General features: G+C 39.1%; 7 protein-coding genes across 14 annotated transcripts in view; 2 read left to right on the top strand and 5 right to left on the bottom strand.

The window, feature by feature from the left end:
- Positions 1-11: 11 nt before the first annotated feature.
- LOC124327083 (pancreatic lipase-related protein 2-like) lies at positions 12-2,803 on the bottom strand. 3 transcript variants are annotated; one of them, XM_046785954.1, is made up of 11 exons: positions 2,542-2,803; positions 2,156-2,447; positions 1,965-2,087; positions 1,750-1,896; positions 1,573-1,681; positions 1,399-1,506; positions 1,123-1,337; positions 918-1,050; positions 706-823; positions 425-637; positions 12-337 (listed from the first exon to the last, which is right to left on the bottom strand). In XM_046785954.1, the coding sequence occupies exons 1-11, from the start codon at positions 2,640-2,642 to the stop codon at positions 154-156; spliced, it is 1,743 nt and encodes a 580-aa protein (XP_046641910.1). In that variant the 5' UTR covers positions 2,643-2,803; the 3' UTR covers positions 12-153. The 3 variants fall into 3 exon arrangements, with proteins under 3 accessions (XP_046641910.1, XP_046641911.1, XP_046641912.1); XM_046785955.1 differs by having other exon boundaries at positions 1,123-1,310; XM_046785956.1 differs by having other exon boundaries at positions 2,528-2,658.
- On the bottom strand, positions 21-14,998 carry LOC124327112 (pancreatic lipase-related protein 2-like). 2 transcript variants are annotated; one of them, XR_006915952.1, is made up of 11 exons: positions 14,238-14,998; positions 13,324-13,446; positions 13,073-13,219; positions 12,898-13,006; positions 12,727-12,834; positions 12,439-12,653; positions 12,239-12,371; positions 12,037-12,154; positions 11,749-11,961; positions 11,266-11,671; positions 21-78 (listed from the first exon to the last, which is right to left on the bottom strand). XR_006915952.1 is itself a non-coding variant. In XM_046786002.1 (10 exons), the coding sequence occupies exons 1-10, from the start codon at positions 14,463-14,465 to the stop codon at positions 11,488-11,490; spliced, it is 1,578 nt and encodes a 525-aa protein (XP_046641958.1). In that variant the 5' UTR covers positions 14,466-14,998; the 3' UTR covers positions 11,206-11,487. The 2 variants fall into 2 exon arrangements, 1 of the variants encoding a protein (XP_046641958.1); XM_046786002.1 differs by lacking the exon at positions 21-78 and having other exon boundaries at positions 11,206-11,671.
- Positions 4,583-27,861, top strand: part of LOC124327250 (copper homeostasis protein cutC homolog) — a 49,084-nt gene continuing 25,805 nt past the window's right edge. Inside the window, exons 1-2 of the mRNA XM_046786229.1 lie at positions 4,583-4,695; positions 6,695-6,812. The gene's annotated coding sequence lies outside the window, so the exon portion shown is untranslated. The remainder of the gene's footprint in view (positions 4,696-6,694; positions 6,813-27,861) is intronic.
- LOC124327265 lies at positions 4,757-6,149 on the bottom strand. The gene is made up of 4 exons (XM_046786255.1): positions 5,993-6,149; positions 5,603-5,920; positions 5,286-5,511; positions 4,757-5,221 (listed from the first exon to the last, which is right to left on the bottom strand). The coding sequence occupies exons 2-4, from the start codon at positions 5,869-5,871 to the stop codon at positions 4,886-4,888; spliced, it is 831 nt and encodes a 276-aa protein (XP_046642211.1). The 5' UTR covers positions 5,872-5,920; positions 5,993-6,149; the 3' UTR covers positions 4,757-4,885.
- Positions 7,193-27,628, bottom strand: LOC124327216. Of its 4 annotated transcripts, XM_046786182.1 has the most exons (5): positions 27,250-27,470; positions 26,879-27,184; positions 26,569-26,797; positions 26,300-26,500; positions 7,224-7,712 (listed from the first exon to the last, which is right to left on the bottom strand). In XM_046786182.1, the coding sequence occupies exons 1-5, from the start codon at positions 27,351-27,353 to the stop codon at positions 7,587-7,589; spliced, it is 966 nt and encodes a 321-aa protein (XP_046642138.1). In that variant the 5' UTR covers positions 27,354-27,470; the 3' UTR covers positions 7,224-7,586. The 4 variants fall into 4 exon arrangements, with proteins under 4 accessions (XP_046642136.1, XP_046642135.1, XP_046642138.1 ...); XM_046786180.1 differs by lacking the exons at positions 26,300-26,500; positions 26,569-26,797 and adding an exon at positions 7,981-8,209 and having other exon boundaries at positions 7,193-7,916; positions 27,250-27,628; XM_046786179.1 differs by lacking the exons at positions 26,300-26,500; positions 26,569-26,797; positions 26,879-27,184; positions 27,250-27,470 and adding exons at positions 23,837-24,062; positions 24,152-24,475; positions 24,546-25,028 and having other exon boundaries at positions 7,206-7,916.
- LOC124327238 lies at positions 9,214-11,111 on the bottom strand. Of its 2 annotated transcripts, none has more exons than XM_046786209.1 (4): positions 10,563-11,111; positions 10,171-10,482; positions 9,899-10,097; positions 9,214-9,823 (listed from the first exon to the last, which is right to left on the bottom strand). In XM_046786209.1, exons 1-4 carry the CDS (start codon positions 10,646-10,648, stop codon positions 9,497-9,499), a joined length of 924 nt encoding a protein of 307 aa, XP_046642165.1. In that variant the 5' UTR covers positions 10,649-11,111; the 3' UTR covers positions 9,214-9,496. The 2 variants fall into 2 exon arrangements, with proteins under 2 accessions (XP_046642165.1, XP_046642164.1); XM_046786208.1 differs by having other exon boundaries at positions 9,217-9,823; positions 10,171-10,491; positions 10,563-11,107.
- On the top strand, positions 18,922-21,919 carry LOC124327137 (beta-1,4-mannosyltransferase egh-like). The gene is made up of 8 exons (XM_046786055.1): positions 18,922-19,281; positions 19,496-19,780; positions 19,844-20,122; positions 20,192-20,338; positions 20,401-20,529; positions 20,588-20,811; positions 20,882-20,984; positions 21,043-21,919. Exons 1-8 carry the CDS (start codon positions 19,267-19,269, stop codon positions 21,349-21,351), a joined length of 1,491 nt encoding a protein of 496 aa, XP_046642011.1. The 5' UTR covers positions 18,922-19,266; the 3' UTR covers positions 21,352-21,919.

The following is a 27,861-nucleotide window of genomic DNA, read 5'->3' as shown; positions in this document are numbered from 1 at the left end:
CCTGCACAAACCATGGCCATCGTTTGCCCATTGTATAACACCAGCAAAAATCGTATAACTCGATCCAACGTAAAAACCCTTCGTTTCTATTAGAAAAAAGGCTTGCTACTAACTATAGTCACATCAGTCTATTTTAAGTAAGACATTTTTAAATTAGTGAGATGTAATTGTGCTAGAGTCTAACTGATGAGTAAACCACGATAGTGGAAACCATGAAAAAAGTGGCTGAATTGTTTTCACGCAACTATTTCCGGTGGTGAAATCCAAATTCCAGTGATTTCTGATGACGCCGGGCACAAATTGCGGACAGTTCTTGAAAGTGTTGGCGATTCTTTTCCTGAAAAGTGTTCAAACAAATCACATCAAAGATTAATTTAGGACTTAAGGAAAATAGGAAAATAACAGTTGGCTTAATTTGAATCACTCTTCAGGGTAGTTGTTCAGTTCCGAAATCGTAACGCTGTTAACGTAGAGTCTTTTATTACAAAACCCTAAAGAACACGTCCCATCCAGCCAATCCAGCAAATCCGTCATCGCGTACTTCCAACGAAGATTGACTTTTTCGACTCGACCCACGTTAGTTGGGACAGTTAAGAGAAATGTGTTATCTCCTCCATGTTTTAAATACGTCAGCGGACTGTTTTGCCCCAAAAAAGTTATATTTAAAATTTTTTATCTCACTTTTTGATTACAGTAACGACTTACAGTTTAATGTTTAGCAAGATGTCTCGATCTCCAGTAACAGATAATCGAAGTTTCCCTTTGATGTGATCCTTAGCTTCCTGTGGTTTAGCCAAATTGATGTTGACTGCGTAGTGGTATCCTGAAAACGGTTATTTTCACAACAATTAATATGACTTCATGTGAAATGAAGATAGCACAATTTAATGGGCAAGTTGAACGAGAATGGTCTTTACTACAGAATGGGAAGTCGGGTCCGGTATTAAAGAAAATTTTGACGTTTATCCTGTCGCCGATCGGGAAAGTATTGGCTTGCAAACCAAAAGGAGCGCACTGAGTGTTGTCTGATCCGCAAGATGTGCAATGACCCTTTTGGATAATCGAATTATTGACAGAGAATTAGATTTTGAATTAGTCACATTATTTGTCTTGATGCGTTACTTTGTTGAAGGATTCGTAATCGGAGCACTCATATCCTATGCTCTGGCAGCTGTCGTCAGATAGAAACGATTCGCTGTACAAGTGAATGGACCGCGCATGACTACAAGTGATCACTGACTCGTCGCTGTTTGTTGGCAAGTTGGAAGGATCACAGCCGGGCTGAATTAAACCACCATTAGGATAGAAATCTAGGTGACCCACAGGGCGATAAATACCTTAAAGAGCATTAGATAGTTCAAGAAAGATATAATACTAGAAGTGGAGAATCTCATTCACCTAAGAAACCACCATCAGTGTGAACCGCTTCAACAAAAAGAGCGTCCGAAGGATCCAAACAAGCAAAGGAGGGCATTCCGCGAAAATACGGTCCGGCAGGATCTAAACCTGCGCTCATTGAACGAATTGATTCAATTTTAAAATTAAATTGCAGTCAGTTATTTAAAGTGCAACCTGTGATCCGGCCCAGCTGAAATATTTTTTCTCCGGCGTAACCTGCTGTGTGCGCTCCCAGGCTATGTCCAATCAAATGAACATCTGAAGCCTTGACTCCTAATTCAACCTTTTTCCACGAAACGTCACAATCAATAATGATTTTTAAAAAACTAAAGAGGAAGTAAAGAAACTCACAATCATAGTGTTGACAAGAAATGCGACTTCCAAGCCAACGAGACGAATGTTAGCGTGGGCGTGATCGTAATTTGTGTTCGCTCCTCCTCCCCAATGAACAATAATGACATTGGCATCATTGTTTGCTAGCAATCTTTCTACAAAGGTCTATTTTAGGAAAACAATTCAAATTCAGATTTATTTGATAGCTTCATGCTTCATAGAAATTAGCTGACTTTGTGACGGCCTTGGTACCCGGTAGATTGCCATCCATGGATGTAAAATTTCGTTAGGCGATTGACTTTGAAAGAAGTCGCCATTATTCCATTTGGGTTTTTAGCGGATATTCGAACGAAATGCTGCATGTTACAAATAGTCATGGTTCAGTTTAACATTATGTTTATACAATCAGAAAAAAATTCATTACTGCTGCATCATATGGTTGTTCTCTGGTGTACAGGGTGAAATGCGTATTAATCTTTTCCCGCGGATCAGGCAATAAATTAATTGGCCACAAAATTGGGTCGGCAAACGAGAAGCGAGTAATACATCCCAGATCTTCGTAGCAGACAGTATTATTTGGATGCCACATAGCTGTTGCCAACAGAGTTTGATTTAAGTCAACTTGCGAATTTTCTTGCTGTAAGGACGCAATTTCAGCAGGATAGGACAAGCCGGTGAAGTTATATCCATTTTCAGACGAGGAATAAGTAATTTTTCTGATTCACAAATACAATTATAGCAAATTAAAAAAGATTAGACAGATTTTTGTTAATTTTTAGAAATATTTGAGATCAACTTTAATTCAATTGCCTTGGTTCTGCTTGATGTGGTACACTGAATACTTCGGTAAGTAACACGACAAATAAAATATTCTGGGAGTAAAAAAAACTGAAAGTCTTAAGATATATCATGCTAACGCGTTCGGCCCCCGTCTACAGCTAGCGGACCATTCAGTCGCAACAAGTTCTACTGCTCTAATGGTTGAAACCAACACCAGAGTTGTAAGATATTTGCGTCACTCGCAGTTCTTTGGTTGTGTATACCTGGATGGAGTAAAACCTCGAGTCCAATGCTGTATGGTAATTGGAGAAATAGTATTCTGTAGCTGAGGCGATAAGCCTTCTGGGTACGAATACAGGTTTCCGCTTTCATGCAATAAGGGATGGTTAACTTACCAAGCTTTACGGAAAGAAGTGGGGTGTTTTAACCGGTTCTCTCTGGCTGTTTCACAATGTTTAACATTATTCACTTTAGTTCGTCTTCTATATTGTTACTGAACAAGAGAACAAGGACTTGAGAGGACATTTAGTCACTCCCACTTAAACCTGTGACGATAGCAAAAATAATTTTTCCTCCTTTGTTATCGCCAAAATGGTGTCTATGTGTTCCAAACTCGTTAGCAATCAGACTCAACTACTACCGCTTTATCGAAGCGCTTCGCTACATGCAAAAGAAGTCACATTTGCAATCTGTTTCGGCAGGTCTCGGACTCGGACGCCTTTATCTCTCTGACTCTCCAATCAGAGGTATAGAATAATGAACAATTAATTCATAATTTATTAATATTATTCATTATTCTAAATTAAATAATCATTATTCTATCTGCTTCCGTTTCCATTTCAGTATTTCACTCAGGTAAAGACCATGGCGACCTTTAATACCTGTGCTTCAAAGCTTCAGGGAAAGAAGGAAGGAACTAAATCCATTTTATTATTGCCAAAATCGAATAAGTGAGGAGAAAAAGAAATCTTAATTTGCTGTTTGTTAATGAAGGTAAAGTTGCTCTTTCTCTTTATCAGTTTGGCTTTGGCTACTTATTGTTATTCGCTTTAAAGTACTTTTTAGTTTGCTCATGTGATATTCATGTTTTCAAGATAATCATAGTCTAAAGATTAATGTAGTCATAGACTCGTAGTGTCCAAATTTTAATTCCCAATCATTAGCAATGTCGTGTTTTGCAGCTGTTGTTGAAGAGACATGTGTGCTGAAAGACTGCTAGGGTTACATGTGCTATTAGTTGTGGCTTGTAGGGCCAACAAATCAATTATTCTGTCAACTTTTTTTGCTATCTCTGATTCATGTCTGTCATTACTACGTTTTCGAAATCAACGGTTAATTCGCGTTCTTCGACCTCATAGTTTTGTGATGTCTCCTTCAGTTTCAAGTGAAATTTTTTGCTTTCTTCACACTACCAAATGCAGAATTCAAGAACAGAAACGTACTTAAAAACAGATCTCCCATTTTTTTTAATCAAGAAAACACCGCGCAGGAGATGGTTATCGCTGGTAGTCTTAATTCAAAGTGGTTGTGCTGATTTGATGGCTTGGTCTATTTTGGGCCGCTTTGGGCAACAACTCCTGACTGTTTCTCTCTTGCCCTTGTTGAAACCAGAGTTGCTAGTGAGTTGATTCATCTTCTCGTTGGGCCTTTTCTAGCCCATCTGTTGCCTCAAGCTGACTCATTACATCCTTTATTTGATTCAAGTTTTTTACGACAATTTGGTAAATTTGATTTTTAAGTTTCGTTCCGTGAAGGTGGCATTTCTTATCCAGTTCTCGGCTAACAAATGCTTACGATCTGTTACATTTATACCCGCTACGCGGTTTGATCTATTTCGTGTTGCCCTATAATCAAATGGAGTTTGAGGGTGCCCTTTTGAAACTGCTGATTCTAATTTATAGGAGTTGAAGATCTGTGTTAATTGACTTCCATTAGTGGCATAATTATTTGTAAGCCTTACTTATCTTCTGCTCTCCCACATCACAGGATGTATTAGCAATCTTTGATCCTTTTCAGGAAAAATAAAGCTACAAAAACATCTAATTCTTTTTACTTTCTTTTTTTCCACAAGGTGTCCTTCCTCGTCGTCCGTTGCCTCGTATTAGGATTAGGAATCAGCTTACCGGTGCCCTGTTTCTTCCTTGGAGCGACCCATCGCCTGCTCTTCTATTCATTCGTTGGGAGGTAAGTTGAGCTAATATGCAATCCTCCATTTTTGCGTAAGAGATGGCTTGTCTTCATCGTATACGTCCCTCGGCCAGCCAAGTTAGTAGCAGGACGAGTATTTTTATTTTTAAAACAAATTTTCATCAAAAGAATTTTACATAGGAGCCTATTCCATCAGTTAAGCCGCTAACGCATTAGTTCATTTTGTTTAACCAAAGAAAGCGGGTGTGCATGCGCCCAATTTTCCGCGTAAAGAACCTATCAGGCACCGAACAAGATACGATCCTAGGGTCAGGGAATGTGAAAACGAGAACTCGGCTAATCGAAAGCTGCAGTAAACTTGCAACTCTTCCGTGTCTTGATGCAAATGTAATAGTTGCCCGTCATCGCATGGTCCTTGAGTCCATATCTCCCAGCATTGTTTGGCCGTGGAAGGGTCGGGATTCCAGTAGACGTGCCGACCGTCAGTTGGGCATCCGTCCGGAACCGGTTCGCACCGCGAAGTGTTCTTCAGTACGAACCATTCTCCATTTTCACAGGGGCCCTTTTAATAGTGAGATAAACGCTGTTATTTAGCCCGAACAACTTTCGTTAAACTTCCGTGTCACCTGAGTATTTTGCTGATGACAGACGCCAGTCTCATCCGAATATATTGGCCGTATTTCTGATTTCGCTTTTTCTCCTGTCAGTTCGAGACAGTCACAAATTCCTTCGTTATTTTCATCGTCATAGAGTCCCATGTGCTCCGGACAATGTTTGCTCCTTTTTCTGGTACTGATGGGAAGGCATTGGCCATTGAAAAGAGTTTCATCTGGTGACTGGCAATTTCGATCACTTGAAATCGAATATAGTTGGTTATTAACACTATTTGTTGCTTTGCTTATAAATTCCCAAGTGTAACACTATAATGATTTATTTTTCTTACTTGGCAAAGAAAAGTAATTTGGCCATGTACGTTCTCAGAGATTCAGGTGTCTCGCCGGAATTCACCAACCACTTCGGGTTATTGGCCATAAGTTGCCATACATCTTTGATTTCACTTAGGAGAATTTGAGTCAGTTCGTCGTCGCCATATTCCACTGAATCTACCAAGTCAGCTCCGAGACTTTTCAATATTTTCACTAGAAAATCGCCTTCTTCCTCGTCAATTCCGTTATCAGCCGCTCCTTCCCATTCATCCACTTTCTCCTGCATGAAATGTCAATCGATGGAAATAAATAATGGGAAAAAATTCCCTTTCGCCCTAGCAACACAGATGTAAATGAAGAAAAAAATAATAATAATAATTTTTATTAAATGAAATTAGAAATCTTACCGAAGGGTGTGAGTGTGTGATTTGCAGATTAATCCACAGAGGGAAAGGACGAACAAGATTCTCTGGATAAACAGCTGATGTGATATTTTAATATTTTTACGCATTTTTCAAACGCGACAAAAGATGGCATAAACCGGCTGTTCAAACGTCAGGCATCACGAACTGCTGACAATTAACTAAACACGGGTAGTCCAACTTGAAAAGAGAATCAGCAGCCCCCCCCCCCCCCGTATGTTCATTTCCTGTACAGGTTGCCCGTTAGATTACGACCTTTTGAGTTCTGTATCCAATTTAGGGATAATATACCTACATAGTAGATGTGGGTCAATTATTTTCGGAACCAGTTTTCAGAAGATGTCCTTATTAGTGAGAACTGCTTTACTTTGAAATTTACTAGGGAAATTGAGCTTTTGGTTGCCAACGCCTCGAATTTTCTAAAATACCACAGTAGCGTGCGCGATGATTCCAGCACTGCCACCTTTAACAGTGCCTTACATTTAACTATCCCCTTGATGGGATAAACAAAGATCAACATGAAATAACGAATAGATAAAAAGAATGTAGCCCTTTGTTTGTTTGTCATAATCTGTTAATTCAAATATAAGTTTTCTTTTAAAAAACTCTTTGCATTTCTTGAAAGTTGCGCTCATTTTTTATGCTGAATAACTTACTAACGTATCATTCTTATTCTTGTTTCGCAAGGTTATCTTCTTCGGCAACCGTTATCAGCTCTTGCAGGATTAGAATTCCGAGCTCCTGGTGCTCCTCTTCTTCCCAAGTTGCCCCTAACCTGCCCTTCTATTTGTTCGCTACGTGAAAGGTAAGTTGAGCAAATATGCATTCTACCATTCTTATGTATCAGATTACTTGTCCTGGTACACGTTCTCCGCAGTCCAATTGAGTTCAGCGCTTTCGAATGCCAAATTTTCGTAGTTTCGGGTGATGTAAATTGTTGAAGGGTCAAATAATTTTGCATTTGAATTTTCCCGCCATGAAGTTCCTTTCCCTCTCTTATCCCAGCGTTCCCGACGCGCCGGATATTTTACTACAGAATTGGGATGAACTCTATGTTCGTATGTAAAGGCGTCACTCCATGTTCGCTATCGAGGATAGCTGGTGATCGTCCAATTGTTGTCAGGCTTATTTGATGTATTTAACGGGAATTTCCACCGACGCGTTTTTATTTTTCCTCTGATTTTTCGCTGTATCTGTCCATTCAGAAGCAACTTTGATTTTTCAGTTGTCGACTTTCCTTTCCATTTTTGTGAGCGACTTACCCTAAAATACTTAACTGCGCATTTATCAAACTTGTTTTTTCTGTCAAGAGATTTATATTTGAATCGTAAGCGGCGCACAGAAATTTTTCGAAACATTGAAGCACCAAAACGGAATAGAACAATCAGAATTCATGAAAGGCCTGATAACTTTTTTTGTGAATTGAGGGCGCAGCTCTATTTTGCATTCGAAATCAAATTGAAAGCAAGGAGTCGTTGCTTTCAATCATCTAAATATCTTTTAAAAAACAAAAACAAAAAAAACATGTAACAACTGAATTGCTAAACCAAGCCGGGTACACACGAATTAATTTTGTTTTTTAACCAGGATGGGTATTACTCCTACATATGCCGTGTTGGTCTCGGAAACTACCTGGCTGGCATGGAGGATCATTCACTTTAGAAATGTCACCCGTGCTATCTGCTGATTGGAAGCTACAGTAAACCTGTGCTTCCGTGTCTTGTTCCAAATGCAATAATTTTCCTTCTTCGCATGGTCCCTGAGTCCATATCTCCAAGCATTGTTTGGCCGTGGAAGGATCAAGATTCCAGTAGACGTGCCGACCGTCAGTTGGGCATCCTTCCGGGACCGGTTCGCACTGCGGATACCTGTTCTTCAGTACGAACCATTCTCCAATTTCACAGGGGCCCTTTTAATAGTGAGATAAACGCTGTTTTATTTTAGTCAGAAGAACTCCCGTTAAATATCCTTACCTGAGTATTTTGCGGATGACAAACTTTAGCATCATTTGAATATATTGGCCATAGTTGTGATTTCGCTTGTTCTCTCGTTAGTTCCAGACAGTCACAAAATCCTGTGTTATTTTCATCGTCGTCATAGAGTCCCATGTGCTCGGCACAATATTCGCTCCTATTTCTTGTACTGATGGGAAGACATTGGCCGTTGAAAAATGTCTCGTCTGGTGACTTGCAATTTCGATCACTTGAAATGGAATAGTTGGTTATTTACTCTATTTGTTGCTTTGCTGGCCAACTGTTACACTGTAGATGTAATTTTGCTTACTTGGCGAGGAATCGAATCTGTGCCATGTACTTTTTCAGAGATTCAGGTGTCTCGTCGGTATTCACCAAAGGGTTATCGGCGTTAACTATAATTTGCCATACTTTTTTTATTGCACTTAGGACAGATTTGGTCAGATTGTCGTTGTCATATCCCACCAATTCAGTTAATGCAGTTCCTAGACTTTTTAATGTTTCCACTAGAAGAACGCCTTCCTCCTCTTTGTTTCTGTTACCAACTGCTCTTTCCCATTCTTTCGTTTTCTCCTGAGTGAAACTACCGTTGATGGAAATATGACTTTTCGCCCTAGTTATTTTATCGATGAAATTTGAAAAAAAGGGTTTTGAATTCATTTAACTTTAAATCTTACCGTATCGTATTAGCGTGTGTTGCACAGATTATTCCACAGAGTAGAAGGAAAAGGATGTTTTGTATGACTGACAGCTGATGTGATATTTTGATATTTTGATACATTTTTCAAACGCGGAAGATGCAATCGACCGGCTACCGCTGATTCAAACGTCAGACTTCCAGAACTGCTTACCCTTAACTAAACAAAATAAGGTTAGTCCATCTTGAGACCGAGACACAGTGCCCCTTTTTGCGTATTCTAATATAGGTTGCCCATTTAGGTTGCTGCTTTGCATTTGATGGCATCGGAATATATTATTTAAAAAAAGTAGTACAGAAATGTTAAGAAGATGTAGCGCTGTCCGTTAGAGGTCTCTCCGCCGCAGGGTGTGTCCTCCAAGCAGAAAAAAGTCAAATGCGTTCTAACATATTTGCGGAAAAGAAATGCGCAAAAATGACCCGTTACATGGTTCGTTCACTTCCGCGTTTTTATTGTGTGGTAAAATTTTACAAGAATTTTGTTGAACGTGACGGACACCAGACGTGTGTTGCGTTATTTGAGAGTTGCTGAGACCAAGTAGCGTCACTTTTTTCTTCTTTTCAAGCGCACCAGATAATTTTGCCAAATTTTACTTCAAAATTTTCCTTCGCTACTTGGCAATGCGCCATCTCTCACGTACGAATCTTGATATGGGCTCATACATTAAGGAACGCTCTTTTAATTTTGAACAGAAATCACTTTTACGATTACCATTAAAGCATGTCAAATAAGACAGAGACGCGTGAATAACATGTACGTTTATTATATGGAACGTCTCTCTTTAATATTTCATCATTTAGACCAATTGCCATTGGTTATTACCCCCAAAATCCACGGATACATTTCCCTAAACGATTGCGCAATGTACCTACTCGACAGGAAGGGGAATACGCAAGGGAGGCTGGACCAACTGCAAAGACCGACAGAGTCCTGCAATAAATATTCAAGTCATCCGTAATTTGCTCCAGGTGTAAAATTTGATCCAGGGAGCAAGGTCCCTGGCACCCGATTTCCCAACACTTTTTGGACGCCGAATCATCCGGGCTCCAGTAAACGTGCTGTCCGTCAGCTGGACATCCGTCAGGAACCGGTTCGCACTGCAGTGCCTTTCTGAACACGAACCACTGACCTTCTCTGCAGGGGCCCTTGATGGAAACGCCAAAATTCAAGGTGTAAACTTACAAGCGCGCAATAAAGAAAAAATAAAACATGAAACATACCCGCGTGTTTTGAACATGGCAACTGCCGGTTTCATCCGAATAAAAGAGCGCTTGACCTTCGATGTTTAGGCAGTCGCAAAAGCCTTCGTTCTTGGGTCCGTCGTTGAGTTCCATGTTTTCTGGGCAGTGCTCGGTATCGCCAATGAGAATACATTGGTCGTTAAAGTAAGTTTGATCTGGAGACTCGCAAAGTCGATCCCTATATTATAAGTTGTGGGATTTATAGCTTGATTTTCCGGTTTACAAATGAATGACATAATTTGAACACATACTTTGCAAGGAACAGGATTTTAGCTGCGTAAATTCTCAAATCTTGCGGCTCAACTCCGTACCAGCCACTTGATTTGTTGACCAGCTGAAACCACACATGTTTGAAGTCGGTCAGGAGAGCCAGGGTTTGTTCTTGATTGCCTGCAGTTACGGATTTTTCAATTTCATCTCCCACGCTCGTCAGGTTTTTCACCAAATCATCTCTCGTTTGATTCGCGCTCGCCGTTTCGTTCTCTCCAATTTCGACTAAAGACTCGACGATGCTCGTATCAAAGTCACCGCTCCCAGAGAAAGATTCTGTCGTCTCGGATGGGCTATCAAAGCTGAAATGCGTTATTAAGTGCGATGAACCCGTTTTTTTTTTTTTTTTTTTTTTAACTTTTAGTTCACTCACCTTTTATCACATAAGACCTCGGGGGTTGTTACAAGAAATGAAATGCTTGCTAAAGAAAACAAAGTCAAGAATTTGGTAGATTCCATGGCGAGATTTTTTCTGACGTTGCTGACGTCCAGGTCAATCTCAATACACTGACAAATGAGGGCACTATACACTGAGCCCTGCACTTTACAGAGGCGGTGAGCCTGAATGCACGATAGGGCATGTTAATTTGTAAGCGTAACACACGTAGCTAGACGGAGTTTTTCCGTGTTTTGTAGCCCACCATTATTATTATTTTTTTTTTTTTTCACTTGGCTGATTCTCATTATGGTCGTCCACACACTTTTACGGTGTAGTAAGACACGCCAGGACATTAGTACACGCTCAGAATTTCAAGCCATAAATTTATTTTAATCCGTGATGCATCGTTCTTCAGTTTCGATTATTTTAAAGTTTGAATTGGGCAATGAGAGGCGCCATCGGAGGAATACGTAGATAGCATGGTGAAAGCAGAATTACTTGATGACGGCATTTGCCCTCATAATGTTGTCACGTTCGTCAATCATAACCTTATTACTCCCCTTCTGTTAACCTCTATCCAAGTTATTCGTATAGTTGATCAAAGAATAAGACTAGTCATCTATTGACTTCGGTCGAGTAGTGTTCTATAGTTTGTCGTGTATCTTTTATACACAAGAGCGTTTTCCAACGTAAAAACCTTTTCGTTTCTAATAGAAAAGAGGCTTCCTACTTAAAGTCACATCAGTTTATTTTAAATAAGACACAGTCCTGCGCAATAATTTAGCAAACATATTTAAATTAATGAGATGGAATTGTGCTCGGGTGAACGTCAAACGTAAAAACCCTTCGTTTCTATTAGAAAAAAGGCTTGCTACTAACTACAGTCACATCAGTCTATTTTAAGTAAGACATTTTTAAATTAGTGAGATGTAATTGTGCTCGGGTCTGATTGACGAGTAAACCACGATAGCGGAAACCATGTAAAATGTAGCTGAAATGTTTTCACGCAACTATTTCCGATGGTGAAATCCAAATTACAGTGATTTCTGATGACGCCGGGCACAGATTGCGGGCAGTTCTTGAAAGTGTTGGCGATTCTTTTCCTGAAAAGTATTCAAACAAATCACATTCAAGATTAAGTAGGATTTTTAAAAATAACAGTTGGCTTAATTTGAATCACTCTTCAGGGTAGTTGTTCAGTTCCGAAATCGTAACGCTGTTAACGTAGAGTCTTTGATTACAAAACCCCAAATAACAAGTCCCATCCAGCCAATCCAGCAAATCCGTCATCGCGTACTTCCAACGAAGATTGACTTTTTCGACTCGACCCACGTTAGTTGGGACAGCAAAGAGAAATGTGTTATCTCCTCCATGTTTTAAATATGTCAGCGGACTGTTTGGCCCCCCAAAATTTAATTTGCAAATATTTATCATCAGTATGTTTTAACTACAACAATGACTTAGCTACAGTTTTATGTTTCGCAAAATGTCTTGATCTCCACTAACAGATAATCGAAGTTTTCCTTTGATGTGATCCTTAGCTTCCTGTGGTTTAGCCAAATTGATGTTGACTGCGTAGTGGTATCCTGAAAACGGTTATTTTCACAACAATTAATATGACGTCAAATGAAATGAAGATTGCACAAGTGGAACTAGAATGGTCTGTATACTACAGAATGGGAAGTTGGGTCCGGTGTTAAAGAAAATTTTGACGTTGATCCTGTCGCCGATCGGGAAAGTATTGGCTTGCAAACCAAAAGGAGCGCACTGAGTGTTGTCTGATCCGCAAGTTGTGCAATGACCCTTTTGGATTATTGATAGGGAATTAAATTTTGGGATTATAGTCACGTTATTTTTAGTTGTTCATTACTTTGTTGAAGGATTCGTAATCGGAGCACTCATATCCTATGCTCTGGCAGCTGTCGTCGGATAGAAACGATTCGCTGTACAGGTAAATGGCCCGCACATGATCGCAAGAGAGTATCGAGTCGTTCGTACTAGGTGGCCAAGAAGGAGGCTTGCAACCGGGCTGAACTAAGCCACCATTGGGGTAGAAGTCTAGATGACCCACAGGGCGATAAATACCTAACCTTAACCAAAATTGCGTATTTTAACTAATGTCGTATTGGGCGTGAAGAGAATCGCACATTACTGGTACCTAAGAAACCACCGTCGGTGTGAACCGCATCAACAAAAAGAGCGTCCGAAGGATCCAAACAAGCAAAAGGAGACATTCCACGAAAATAGGGTGCGGCAGGATCTAAACCTGTATGTCGCAAACGAATTCATTCAATGTTAGAATAAAGTCGTAATTAAAATAACGTCCAACCTGTGATTCGGCCCAGCTGAAATATTTTTTCTCCGGCGTAGCCTCCTGTGTGCGCTCCAAGGCTATGTCCAATCAAATGAACATCTGAAGCCTTGACTCCCAATTTATCCTTTTCCCACAAAACGTCACAATCAATAATCATTTTTAAAACTTTAGAGGAAGTAAAGAAACTCACTATCATGGTGTTGACAAGAAATGCGATTTCCAAGCCAACGAGACGAGTGTTAGCGTGGGCCTGATCGCAATTTGTGTTCGCTCCTCCTCCCCAATGAGCGAAAACGACGTTGACATCACTGTTTGCCAGCAATCTTTCTACAAAGGTCTGTTATTTCGCGAAAACAAAATTCAAATTCAGTTTCATTTTTAAAGCTGCAGCATTCGAAGCTTCTAACCAACAATTTATGTAAAACATAGAAATTAGCTGACTTGGTAACGGGCTTCGTACCCGGTAGCGTGCCATCCATGGATATAAAATTTCGTTGGGCGAGTAGCTTTGAAAGACGTCTCCATTATTCCATTTGGGTCTTTAGCCGATATTGGAATAAAATTCTGCATGCATGAAATCATCAAGGTAATTACTATTCAATATCGTTTCTAAATAATGATGGAAACAAATATTAATTGCGAGCCCGAAGGGCGAAGCTAATAATCGCATACGCAGAAAAAAAAAACCATGTCACTTTGTATGTCTGTCTGTATGTACCGCTCCATAGCTCGGGTGTTTCACGACAGATTTCAGACTTTTTGGTCTTAAAAATTACACAAAAAATATGCGGTGCGACCAGAACAAAAATAATTTCGTTAACTAAATTAGTTCTCCCGTAAATAATGAAAAACTGCTAAAATAATTGTTTAACGACTTGTGACATCTTGCGGTGGCGACTACAACTTTTTCACCTTAGGTTTAAATTCCACTTTCAATTCTTAATGTGCTTTTCATTTATTTTACGTGTTAAGTTTAAAAAACGTGTTAAATTTAAAATTAATTCTTTCTTGTCGAATATTTTTTATTGAAATATATTCGTTATGGATGGTTAAACATGATTAAAAACCACCAGATGTCCATAGCATCGCCGTGATTACGCAATCTTTGATGACCCAACCATGACGCAATAACCAGATTTAATTTGTATTTAAGTTTTGCAGTTATCCAGAATAGTTTTAAATTTTAAATGAATCCAGTTTTAAAACCAAAAAGTATGTGAAGAAAAGTGTGAATTGTGAATAAGTCCGACTTAACAATAGGCCCTGAATTTGTCATTTAAGACAGTTTCTAACTGGCTTACGACTATCCCTTCGCGGCGAGCTGATAAGCTTGCTTTTCTATCTTAATTCCTTACTGCTGTATTGTAGGGTTGTTCTCTGGTGTACAGGGTGAAATGCGTATTAATCTTATCCCGGGGCTCGGGCAACAAATTAATTGGCCACAAAAGTGGGTCGGCAAACGAGAAGCGGGTAATACATCCCAGATCTTCATAGCAGACAGTATTATCTAGACTCAACGCGATTGTTCCTGAAAGAGTTTGATTAAGGTCAAGTTGCACTTCTTCTTGTCGTACGGACGCCATTGCAGCATGTAAAGAATAGAATAAGCCGATGACTTTATGTCCATTTTCGGGTGGCGACGATTGCGGATAAATATTTGTCCTGATTTAAGAATCAGAGCAGAAAAGTGACAGAAATGAGACATTTTCAAGCCATTGATCAACATTTATTCACTCGCCTTGATTCTGGTTGGTAAGATACACTGAATATTTCGGAAAATAACATGGCAAACAAAACGTTTTGGAAGTAGAATAACCTCAAATTTTTCACAAATATCATGCTGTTCGCAGGTACGTAATGGCTGAGTAAAACCGACACAAGTCCTCCCGCTCCGGTGCTGCTCGTCACACTAACACCGAAATGGTTGAGTATTGACCTTGTACCACTCTTTGTTCATTGTATTGTGTATAAGCCTGCTTGAATGAGTAAAACATGAGCCAATACCATATGTGGAGTATGAAAGTATTCATTATCCTCTCAGGCGATAAGCCTTCTGGGTACTACCAATGCAAGTTTTTGCTTTCAGCAATAGTGATTGCTCTTAAACAAATATTTATAGAAGGTAAAAAGTTGTCGCTTTGAACCGGTTTTTACTTGTTGGTTTACATAGGTTAGTTTTTTTCTTTCCAGTTTCAACGCAGATAGTCGACATCACAAAAGAAGAGAAAAAGAGCTCGCCATATTAGGACATTAGTTCAATCCCACTGTCCCACGAAAAAACTGTGATAATGGAAAAACATCCTGCGTGTGTTCAGAATGTGTAATAGCATCAAATTCATCTACCACCTCAAAGGCCCTCCTTAACCCTTAACTACTTGGCAATTTGCCATCTCCATGTCTCACTGACATTGACATACGAGACACTCAGCGAACTCAACCATGGGCATGGAGAGATTCTTCGTGTTTTTAATTTGTTATCAACTTCGATCAACTTCAGTGCGAATATGTGGCAACCTCGTGATACTTTTTCCCTCCAGATTTTTATCGTGTATCGTTTGCTTTGTCTATCGCGTGTCATAAATTTACTCGTAACCACTCGAGACTCGTGAGGTAATAGAAAAATGGCAATGCATTCAGAAAAGAAATGTTCACCTTGTATTCTACCAAATAGGTAAATAGCACTTAATTATTTGTGTGTGTGAGGGAAAAATAGAATCAATTTGTTGGTTTTTCTACTGCATCTCGAGATCTATCTGTGTCTCGTTCGTAGTCACACATATTATATATTAGAGAAACATCTCTCATTCACAGGGGAAAATTGAATTGATAATATCGTCTACTTTGGCTAGCACTTCGGAGTATCTCTCTTGAACCCGTTCAAGGCATCCTGTAGTGAGTCCATTCAACTTCTCATTGACTAAGCGTTGGGCTTCTTCTAGTCCTCGCAATCGCTGAAGATGACTCAAACTTTCTTTGATTGCATTCGAGTTTTTGTCAACCACTTTTCTAATTTCTTTTTGAATTTTGATTCCGCAAAGGTGGCAGTGCCTATCCAGTTCTCCGTTAAGACGCGCTAAGCCTTGGTTCATCAAATGAAGCAAATTATTTGTGTCGAATGATGCAACGGATGTTGTGGAGGAATCCTCCAGAGGAGTTACAGATCGTCTTTGGTTTTTAATCTGTTCCAAGAAGTTTGTTTCGTTTTCATGGTTTTGCTTTGGATTAACTAGCCAGGATTCCGCAACATCCTTGGGACTAATTGGCTTAGACGAATCTTGCGCTACTTGTTTCAGTTTATGTCGAAGGTATTCAGACATAGTAGGGACTTGATTGCGTCTTAGGTTTTTAATGATAAACAAAATGTCTCCTATGCCCCCGACACCAGGATTTGTTGTGATACGTCGTAAGTGTCTATTCATTGCTATTCCGACGGCTAACTGAAGGACCCCCGCTATTGTGATTGTGGAAATCGTCTTCCAAGACATTTTCCGATCCCTGATTTTTATGGCGTGGTCGAAACCCAACAGACCGAAAATATAGAGTTCACTTGAAATGTTGCTTATGTCGTCCCTTTCACGGATCTCACGTTCGATGGGATTAAGTGAAAATCCACCGGATTTCCTGGTAAAAACGTAAATTGGTTGGTGTTTATTGAGAAATTCCAGCACACTTTCGCACTCTTGTTTGTCCTCGATCGTTTTCACTAAAACGTTGAGTTTTTTTTTCAAATCTTTGCTGATATTCTCATCAACTCAAGGGCCAGAGACAACGTGAACCTTAAACAAATCATTGAACAAATCTCTGTATGGCCTTAGAGGCAATTGAGTGATAGCTTCCAGTAAGTTTTGATTTTCTTTTGCCTTCAACCAGTCGCGTCGAACTAATTCAACTGCAAACGTCGTTTTGATCAGACTTTCTTTGGTCAAAGATTGCAGTTGTGAAGTCCACTGGTTGTCCTCTAAAGTTTCGGCAGATTCTTTCAAAAGACGAAAGGATTTATTGATCTCCGTTTTCAAGTCGACATTGGAGATCGCTCCCAGCAGTCTGTTAACCAATTCTTTTCCGCTTACGATGTCGTCCATTAGATTTTTCTCCAGCGATTCTTCTTCCATTATGTCTTGCAATTTACTGTCAGCGTTGCACTTGTGGGCGACATTAAAGAACTCGTGCAAGGCAGAAATAAAAGCTCTTTGCTTTTTGGCCTGAGTTTCGTCGTTGGCCATGTCACTGAGGCAACGGAAAATCACCTGGTCAGTGCACAACGTCTTGAAGTGTTTGACGTAGTAAGATACCAGAGCGACAGAAAACGGATTCGATTGGAACAGATCTTTTTGATCGAGAATCAACTGAAAAAGTTCGCCTTTACACCAACCGAGCAGCTGAGATGAAGCGTTCTGTTTTGGAATGTCGTCGAAGGAATGGACAGATTTCAATTGGTTAAAGTGAGTCGGCATTTTGGTGCTGATCGATCGCTTTATTCTCCAGGTAGTTGAAAGCTTTTTTCAAACTTTCTTTCAGCCAAATTTTCAAGACGACTTTGGCGTACTGTATTGTCGCTCAACCCAAATCTCTTCCAGACGGGAGAGTTGGCGATTCCCCGTCATCTCGACGTAGTTGGCAAAATCGCTGTGAAGTTTCGAACGATTTTTATCCGAGGTAATCCAGCGCTCGATATCTACATCTCTGACTGTGTTCGATGACGAGCTCGACGCTGTCGAAGGAATTACGTTTTGAAATGATGTTGAAGCATTCTCTGAATCCATCATGACTATTTTTAAAAAGTTTGTTTCAAATTATTTTCATGCTGCTTGGAATTTTAAACTATAAAGAAAATGCTGACATCTATTCAACTGATGGATAGATACATTATGCATATAAATTATTTTTGAATTTTTTAAGGGAGAGTTGTTGGAGGATGAACAACGGTACTTTGCCTTTTTTACCTCGGGAAAAAATTTAGGGAAATTTTCTTGAGAACCACTGCTATGAGCAGTTTATGATTGCTGATGCAATATACCGGTGTTGCTTCACTGTTTAATTTCTTGTACCGAAAAAGCAGTCTTAATGCGGAGATTTCATTTTGTGGCATATTTAGGATATTAAATTCGTTTTGAACTGAGAGATAGTCTATAGATAGTGCGAAATATTTTCCAATTAATTTTCTTGTGTATTGTCTAAAGCGGCGTTATTAACTCATTTCGTCATTGATTTAACTACCTACAGTTTTGGTCCATCTTTCAGATAATTTTGAAAACACGACGTGCGTGTTAAAGAAATTAAATTGACAAAGATGAGCCTGATCCTTCGAAATTTTTACCTGTGCCCTTAACAAATTTGAAGCCTAGTAGTATTTTCGTTAAAAATGTGAACCGTTTGGCACTCACCGATCAAGATTGAAGCGTACCTAAGGACCAATTGGTGCGATGAGTCCAAACACCAATTCGTGCCACAAAGTCTTTTAAATCGCGTAGAACTTTGCGTGCGGGAATCTGGTAGGAAAGGTGTCACAAACCAAACTGAACGGGAGGGAATTTAACACCGGCTTACATACACACTTAGCAGCCCTACTACAGATTGCGTAGTAGCGAGATGAATGCAAATAGTGAAGATGTGCCGATGGAATATAGGAAAGATGACTCGCTACATTGTTTGTCTTTCAGAAGAGTTTATAGAGAAACAAGTTGAAGAGCTGACAAAGACGTGCAGTGATGCGAACGTCACCGGAATTTTAGTGACGTATTAAATTACGTCAAAGTCATACGTAATTTGAAACCAATACGTAATAAGTCAAAAAAATGACGTCAACGTAACTCACTTTTTTTCAAACGTTTGACGTTACGTCATCAATACATCACTATTTTATTTAGAAATTTTAGAAATTTGATATTATACACTAAGGGCAATTTTTAAAAAAATTTAAATTTAAATTTCACCTCAAGTGAGTAGGAATAATTGGATAATTAACGAATTTTCAGACGCAACAAAATAGTTGCCCAATTTAAAAATTACGCATTCGAAAATCCTGGAAAAAATTTGTTCACGTCAAACGTATACTTCAAAAGTCAGCAAACAAATTTCAAATACGTCAAAGTCACCGTAAACGTCAAAAAACGCAAAAAATGACGTAACGTACGACGTAACGTCAATATTTGACGTAAGTCAGTAAATGACGTTCGCACCACTGATACCTGATAGGTTTTCCCTCGTTCTGTTATCTGCTCTGCTCACGGCTCATGACCTTTATAGAACAGCTAAAAGCCAGAAAACCAGCTTTTCCGAAGTTGTCTTTAAGAGACTGAACGAGTGAATGAAAAACTTCTTTCAGCTATAGACGTCTTCTTTTTTAGAACTTTGGCCAATTGTGGATTGCCAATAACAGTAAAGATGAGGAATGTTTCTGTAAGTCCAAAACACATCTTCCTATAAAATTTCTAGTTATTTTAAATTTAAATTCATGTATTAGACAACTAATGATACTCGAAACAACTAGAAAAGAGACTCTGTTATGCTTAAAATAATCTAGTCAAACTATCTTATTATAGGTTACTTCAGAAATGTTGTGCATGTTCCTAAATTCATGTTCTATTTAATCAATCTTTTTTCATATCTCTAGATGATGACAGGTGCTGTAAAACGAGAAGTGTTTCATATAATTCACTGTGCTGCCTTAACTGGAACAATTATTTTTGTGATAAGTCTGGGTGGTGGACTGGGAGAAAATAATTCAATCGCCTTTGAAACAGAAGAAACTTTGAGTTCATGGGAACAGTATGGATTTTTTCTAGCTGCAGTTCTCTATGTTACTAGGTTCTTGACACTGTTGTGCCTACCCTTGGCTTTATTCAACTTTTGGGGTCTTGTGCTTTTTAATGCATTTCCTGATCAACCAAAAACAAAGGTGACTAGAAAAATTATTGTTATTTTGAATATGAACTGTCTACTAAAATCTAAAATATTATAGATTTTCTCAAGGCGCGACCACGTCAGTGTTCCTTTTGTTTGCTTTCGTGTGGTTACTAAAGGAGATTTCCCCCAATTGGTACGCAATAATATTTTGAAGAACCGAAACATTTGTGAGGAAACTGGTCTTGAGCACTTTACATTTGAAGTTGTGACAGACAAATCAATATCCTTGGTCACTAGCAAAAAAGTACGTGAACTAGTTGTTCCGGAAGATTATGCCACCAAATCTGGAGCTTTGTATAAATCAAGGGCACTTCAATATTGTCTGGAAAAAGAGGTTAGTTGCGTTGCTAAACGTACATACAAAATACCACATATTCATTTTCTGTGTGCGACGAAAATGTAGGTCAACAATTTGAATGATGAAGATTGGATCGTACATCTTGACGAAGAGACCCTACTTACGAGCGGTTGTATCAAAGGGATTGTAAATTTCATTTGCGAGGGGAAACATCATTTTGGTCAAGGCGTGATAACATACAATAACGACGAGGTAATGAAAAAACAGTTGTAAAGTAAATTTTTCTTAATTTAATTTATGGATTTCTTTCATAGGTCGTCAACTTGATGTTAACTTTGTGTGATTCAATTCGTGTCGCCGATGATATGGGAAAATTGCAATTTCAATTAAAGGTGATGCACATGCCAATTATGGGATGGAAAGGATCGTATGTCATATCGAATGTAAGTTAACTGATACATTTCATTGTTCTAAATAGTATTCATTATATATTGTTTAAAGGTGGGAGCTGAGAGAGATGTAAGCTTCGATCATGGACCAAGAGGCTCGGTGGCAGAGGACGCTTACTTCGGACTCATGGCAGCCAGCAAGGGCTACTCGTTTGGTTTCATCGAAGGTGACATGTGGGAGAAATCGCCTTTCACTATTAAGGATTTCCTGCGACAAAGAAAACGATGGCTACAAGGACTTCTACTTGTTGTTCACTCGTCAGAAATTCCTTTGAGGTAAATAGCCAAATTTTAATTTTTAAATTTAATATACCATTTTGACAATCTACTTATAATGAAATTTTAGGTTTCGAATTCTTCTTGGTTGCTGCGTATATGCAACAGCGACGGCACCGTTGTCCACTTTAAATGTGTTTCTTCAACCATTGTTCCCAATTCAGATTAGTCGTGTAATTTTACACTCGAGCACATCAATGGCTTTCTCACTCAATTAATTTATATTAATAGTTTGTAGATCTCTGCGGATGCTTCGTTGGAGGCGTTATCATTTACATGAACCTATACGGAACGTTCAGATCCTACACCTACAGTGCCAAGCACGTTGGGATAGGCAAACTCCTAGCTCTATTCATCCTAGGATTTGTCGTGCAACCATTTAAATACATTTTGGAAATTATTGCTATTTTGTGGGGCTTAGTGACACCCAAAAACGAGTTTGCAATAGTTGATAAAAATGTAGAGCAGAACGAAATGGAAAACACGGTTTCCGTTGTTCCCAGTGATGCGAACGTCACCGAAATTTTAGTGACGTATTAAATTACGTCAAAGTTATACGTAATTTGAAACCAATACGTAATAAGTAAAAAAATGACGTCAACGTAACTCACTTTTTTTCAACGTCTGACGTTACGTCATCAATACATCACTATTTTATTTAGAAATTTTCGAAATTTGATATTATACACTAAGGGCAATTTAAAAAAAAATTAAATTTAAATTTCACCTCAAGTGAGTAGGAATAATTGGATAATTAACGAATTTTCAGACGCAACAAAATAGTTGCCCAATTTAAAAATTACGTATTCGAAAATCCTGGAAAAAAATTTGTTCACGTCAAACGTATACTTCAAAAGTCAGCACGAAAATTTCCGAGAAAATTTCAAATACGTCAAAGTCACCGTAAACGTCAAAAAACGGAAAAATGACGTAACGTACGACGTAACGTCAAAATTTGACGTAAGTCAGTAAATGACGTTCGCACCACTGAAGACGTGCGTGTCGTGCGTCACTCTACAATATTTTCACGCTGTAGTCATGGTTATTTTCAAAATGAAGTTTATCTTGCGCACATTTTCTTGACTGATGCAGAAAGTTTTCACACTATTTTGCCAATATACCGGTACCTACACCTGCTGGTCATCTTGCATTACTTTTTACATTTTTGGTCTCTTGTTGGTATAACTTAAATTGCTATCGAACAAACTTGGGATTAGATTGGGGGTATTTTGTATAATGTATTTTTTTTTAGGGATTCGTACGGAAGAAGTTGAAAATATGTATTAGGTTGTCACCTTCACCCTCGTACGTCACAGATTGTTAATCCTCGATCCTTTTGACGTCATTCACTCGAAGAGTGAAGCACTGCCCTCATTTTTGTATAATAATACGTCACTTTCTTAACACTACCGCCTGTCAAACTGCGTCATTTGTGTGACACCAACTCCTTCTTTGACGTCATCAGGTACAGCCTCTTGCACAGGATTGCACCGTTAGTAAATAACAATCTGTTGGCACGGGATGAAACACAGCCAGTTCCATTTAATTTCGCATAGGCGTGATAACTGTTCCGAGTAGACGCATCCGGAATGCCATCCGGTTGGCTAGACGGGAAATTTATTTCAAAACTTAAAATCTTCAGTGAAAACTAGACGTTCCCTTTTGTATTTAAAACCAAATCGATTGATAACGAGCCTTGTCGATTTGATTTGAATAAATTGGTGGTAGACCGTTATTTCCTTTTGTGCCTTAGTTCCCGGCTGTCACAAGTTCCTTCATTAGTTTCGGTCGTCATAAAGCACTATCAAGCTGTCATGATGACAGTTGCTGTTATAGCCAATGTGATTAAATCGACTCTTGAAATAGTGAATTTTCTTTTCATGCGAAAAGTCATTTTTATGGAAATGAATTAAAATTTTTATAACTTTTCTCCCTTCTGAGAGAAATGGCAAAAAAAAACAGTCACCATTCGTGTACCTTAAACAAAAGGTATCCAGCCTGTTATTTATTCAATTTTTTTTTTCATTTTTTTAACCTACCAATTTTTCGCTGTGTTTTTCCAAGTTATTAGAAACTTTTATCTGCCAGAAATCCTATCTCCTCGTTCAAGCCTTTTGCATCAAATGTTAAAACAAATCCCAGGTGGCTTTCAAAACAAAAAGCTACGACGCATAGCAGGAAACGTTGCACAGTCTCAGTGGCCTGCCTCGCAATGAACATTTTGTGAATAGTACCGGTATAGTAATGTTTTGAAGTTAAAACCAATGACAGTTTATATAAGAAAACTGAAAACTGTCTGCCTGATGCTATCGAAATTGATCGACTGATGCTTTCAAACCCATTTAACAAATCTAAATCCGGAACCATTTCTACTACATAATTTGTATTAAGTTATCGAAAAGTGGTTGATGCAGTATAGTTCGTTATTGAAATGCGGTTTGGCATTTGAATGTAGAACATAAAACGCCTTGTTGTTGGAAGCTCTTTGCAATTTTTGGGAAACGACAGTCAATTCCTTATTTTTTTAAAATCAACAAACATGTAACAAGGGATTTGTATACAGAGAGCCTATCCCAGCTTAGTCAATTAATAATCAAATTCATTTTATTCAACCAATAAATGCGCCGTAGCAACCGCGTGAACAACCAATACATTGGCCAACATAGTTAGACAAAGTACCTGGCGGGCATGGAGGAAAAGACAATGCGGAATACGTAAAAAAGGACTCGGCTAATCGATAGCTACAATAAACCTGTGGTTCTTCCGTGCTGTCCTGTTCCAAATGTAATAGTTGCCCTTTATCGCATGGTCCTCGGGTCCATATCTCCCAGCATTGTTTGGCCGTGGAATTGTCAGGATTCCAGAAGACGTGCCGACCGTCAGTTGGGCATCCGTCCGGGACCGGTTCGCACCGCGGATACGTGTTCTTCAGTACGAACCATTCTCCATTTTCACAGGGGCCCTTTTAATAGTCAGATAAACGCTGTTGTATTAGACAGGACAACTCTCCGTTAAATACCCTTACCTGAGTATTTTGCCGATAACAGACGCCAGTTTCATTTGAATATATTGGCCTTAGTTCTGATTTCGCTTTTTCTTTCGTCAGTTCCAGACATTCACAAAATCCTTCGTTCTTTTCATCGTCATAGAGTCCCATGTTCTCCGGACAATGTTCGCTCCTTTCTCTTGTACTGATGGGAAAACATTTGCCATTGATAAATGTCTCGTCTGGTGATTCGCAATGCCTATCCCTTTAAATCGAATAGTTGGTTATTAACACTATTTGTTGCTTTGTTTAACTTGCGAGGTGTATAAACTGTGATGAGATATTTTTGCTTACTTAGCGATGAAAAGGATTTTAGCCATGTAGATTCCCAGCGATTCAGGCGTCTCGCCGGAATTCACCAACGATTTTGGGTTATTGACTATACGTCGCCATACATCTTTGATTTCACTTAGGAGAATTTGGGTCAGTTCGTCGTCGCCATATTCCACTGAATCTACCAAATCAGCGCCGAGATTTTTCAATATTTCCACTATAAAAGCGGAACCATCTTCCTCTTGGTTTCTGTTATTACTAGCTGCTCCTTTCCATTCATTCACTTTCACCTCCGTGAAACTCCCATCGATGGCAATAAATAATGGAAAAAAATACCGTTTTGCCCTATTAAGACAGGTGTACAAACAACAAAAATGTTTTGATATAGTTAAACCGATAAAACTTGAAATCTTACCGGATGTTATGAGTGTGTGGTGCGCCGATTAATCCAAAGAGGGAAAAAACGAACAAGATTTTATTGACGAATATTAACTGACGAGATATTCTAATGTGTTGAATCATTTTTCAAACGAGAAGAAAGATTATATCAACTGGCCTAGCGCAGGCTACTTCAAACGTCAGGCATCCCGAACTGCTGACAATGAACTAAACACAGATTTTCAAAATTGAGACTGACGACGAAGCTCTTGTTTCCGTATTTTCGTTTCCTATATAGGTTGCCACCCGTTAGATTACAAACATTTGTGTTATGCGTCCAGTTAAGGGAAAAACTATATATACATGTGGGTCAAACATTCTCTTGGAGCCAGTTTCAGAAGGAGACGCCCTTCAATAAGAACTGCTCCCATGAAATATACATAGATGTAATCTCTTGATGTATGCGACATCCTCATATCGACGTAACCTCCTTATGCGTCGACATGATTTCTTCGAGTGACTTCAGGACAGCGGTCATCGTGTCATTTGTTTTGCTAAACGTCGATATGGTCGGAAAATATTTCTGAAAATCCTCTTTGGATTATTTGTGAGTCAAACTAGTGTTGCCCTTGTTGTTACTACCAATTTCCCTTTCCTTCCAATCGAAATTTTCTTTCAGTCGAGGAACTCATTACATTTTGAAAGTAGCGCTTATCCTTCATGCAGAATAACTAATAACATACCATTAAATTTATTTTTTTATTTTTTTAAGATGGCCGTTTTTGTCGGCCGTTGCATCGTTCAGGATTAGAATTCCGCGCTCCTGGTGCTCCTCTTCTTCCCAAGTTGCCCCTAACCTGCCCCTCTTTTCGTTCGATCGCTATGTGGAAGGTAAGTTGAGCAAATATGCATTCTACCATTCTTATGTATCAGATTAAGAGATTAGTTGTCCTGGTATACGTTCCTCCGCAGTCCAATTGAGTTCAGCGCTTTCGAATGCCAAATTTTCGTAGTCTCGCGTGTAAATTGTTGAAGGGTTAAAAAAATTGCATTTGAATTTTCCCGCCATGAACTTCCTTTTCCTCTCTTATCCCAGCGTTCCCGACGCGCCGGATATTTTACTGCAGAATTGGGATGAACTCTATGTTCGTATGTAAAGGCGTCACTTTATGTTCGCTGTAAAGGATAGCAGGTGATCGTCCAATTGTTGTCAGGCTTGTTTGATGTATTTAACGGGAATTTCCACCGACGCGTTTCTATTTTCCTCTGATTTTTCACTGTATTTGTCCATTCAGAAGCAACTTTGATTTTTTTTAGCTATCGACTTTCCTTTCCGTTTGTGTACCCTAAAAGCCTAAAATACTTTTGCGCATTTATCAAACTGTTTTTTTTCTCCCTATTAAGATTTACATTTGAATCGTAAGCGACACACAGAAATTTTCGAAAAACAGAAGCACCAAAACGGAATAGAACAATCAGAATTCATGAAAGGCCTGATAACTTTTTTGGTGAGCTTAAGGCACGGATATCTATTGCATTCGAGATCAAATTTAAAAGCAAGGAGTCGTTGCTTTCAATCCACTTTAAATGTCTTTAACAAACAATACATTCACATAATTCCTCAGAGACTTATCCCAACCAAGCCGGGTACACACGAATTAATTTTGTTTAACCGTAATGGGGAGATTTACATAGGCCTTGATGTTGGCTAAAAGTACCGTGCTGGCATCCAGTACTATACGGTAGGGAATTTGAACCCTTGTAATCTTCTAATCGGGAGCTACAGTAAACCTGTGCTTCCGTGTCTTGTGCCAAATGCAATAATTTTCCTTCTTCGCATGGTCCCTGAGTCCATATCTCCAAGCATTGTTTGGCCGTGGAATTGTCGGGATTCCAGTAGACGTGCCGACCGTCAATTGGGCATCCGTCCGGGACCGGTTCGCACCGCGAAGTGTTTTTCAGTACGAACCATTCTCCATTTCCACAGGGACCCTTTTAATAGTCAGATAAACGCTGTTGTATTTTAGTCAGAAGAACTTTCGTAAAAACTTCCGTGTCACCTGTGTATTTTGCCGATGACATTTGCCAGTCTCATCCGAATATATTGGCCGTAGTTGTGATTTCGCTTGTTCTCTCGTCAGTTCCAGACAGTCACAAATTCCTGTGTTATTTTCATCGTTGTCATAGAGTCCCATGTGCTCGGCACAATATTCGCTCCTATTTCTAGTACTGATGGGAAGACATTGGCCGTTGAAAAATGTCTCGTCTGGTGACTTGCAATTCCGATCACTTGAAATCGAATAGTTGGTTATTTACTCTATTTGTTGCTTTGCTGGCCAACTGTTACACTGTAGATGTAATTTTGCTTACTTGGCGAGGAATCGAATCTGTGCCATGTACTTTTTCAGAGATTCAGGTGTCTCGCCGGTATTCACCAAAGGGTTATTGGGGTTAACTTTAATAAGTCGCCATACTTTTTTTATTGCACTTAGGACAGATTTGGTCAGATTGTCGTTGTCATATCCCACCAATTCAGTTAATGCAGTTCCTAGACTTTTTAATGTTTCCACTAGAAGAACGCCTTCCTCCTTTTGGTTTCTGTTACCAACTGCTCTTTCCCATTCTTTCGCTTTCTCCTGAGTGAAACTACCATTGATGGAAATATGACTTTTCGCCCTAGTTATTGTATCGATGAAAATTTGAAAAAAAGGGTTTTGAATTCATTTAACTTCAAATCTTACCGTATCGTATTAGCGTGTGTTGCACAGATTATTCCACAGAGCAGAAGCAAAATGATGTTTTGAATGAATGACAGCTGATGTGATATTTGAATATTTTGATTCATTTTTCAAACGCGGAAGGTGATTATATCAACCGACTAGCGCTGATTCAAACGTCAGACTTCCAGAACTTCTTACCCTTAACTAAACAAAATAAGGTTAGTCCATCTTGAGACCGAGACACAGTGCCCCTTTTTGCGTATTCTAATATAGGTTGCCCATTTAGGTTGCTGCTTTGCATTTGATGGCATCGGAAAGTATTATAACAAAAAAGTAGTACAGAAATGTTAAGAAGATTTTGCGCTGTCCGTTAGAGGTCTCTCCGCCGCAGGGTGTATCCTCCAAGCAGAAAAAAGTTAAATGCATTCCGACAGGATTTCGTAAAAGAAATGTGGAAAAAATGAACTGTTTCGTGGTTCATTCACGTCCGTTTTCATTGTGGTAAAATATCACAAGAATTTTTTTGAACGTGACAGACACCAGACGTGTGTTGCGTTATTTGAGACCAAGTACGTCACTTTTTTCTTGTTTTCAAGCGCACCAGATAATTTTGCCAAATTTTACTTCAAAATT

Source organism: Daphnia pulicaria, chromosome 2 (assembly GCF_021234035.1).
Source record: "Daphnia pulicaria isolate SC F1-1A chromosome 2, SC_F0-13Bv2, whole genome shotgun sequence".
NCBI classification, from domain to species: Eukaryota; Metazoa; Arthropoda; class Branchiopoda; order Diplostraca; family Daphniidae; genus Daphnia; species Daphnia pulicaria.
Note: the sequence above shows the minus strand (reverse complement) of the source record. Positions and strands in the feature narration are given on the sequence as shown.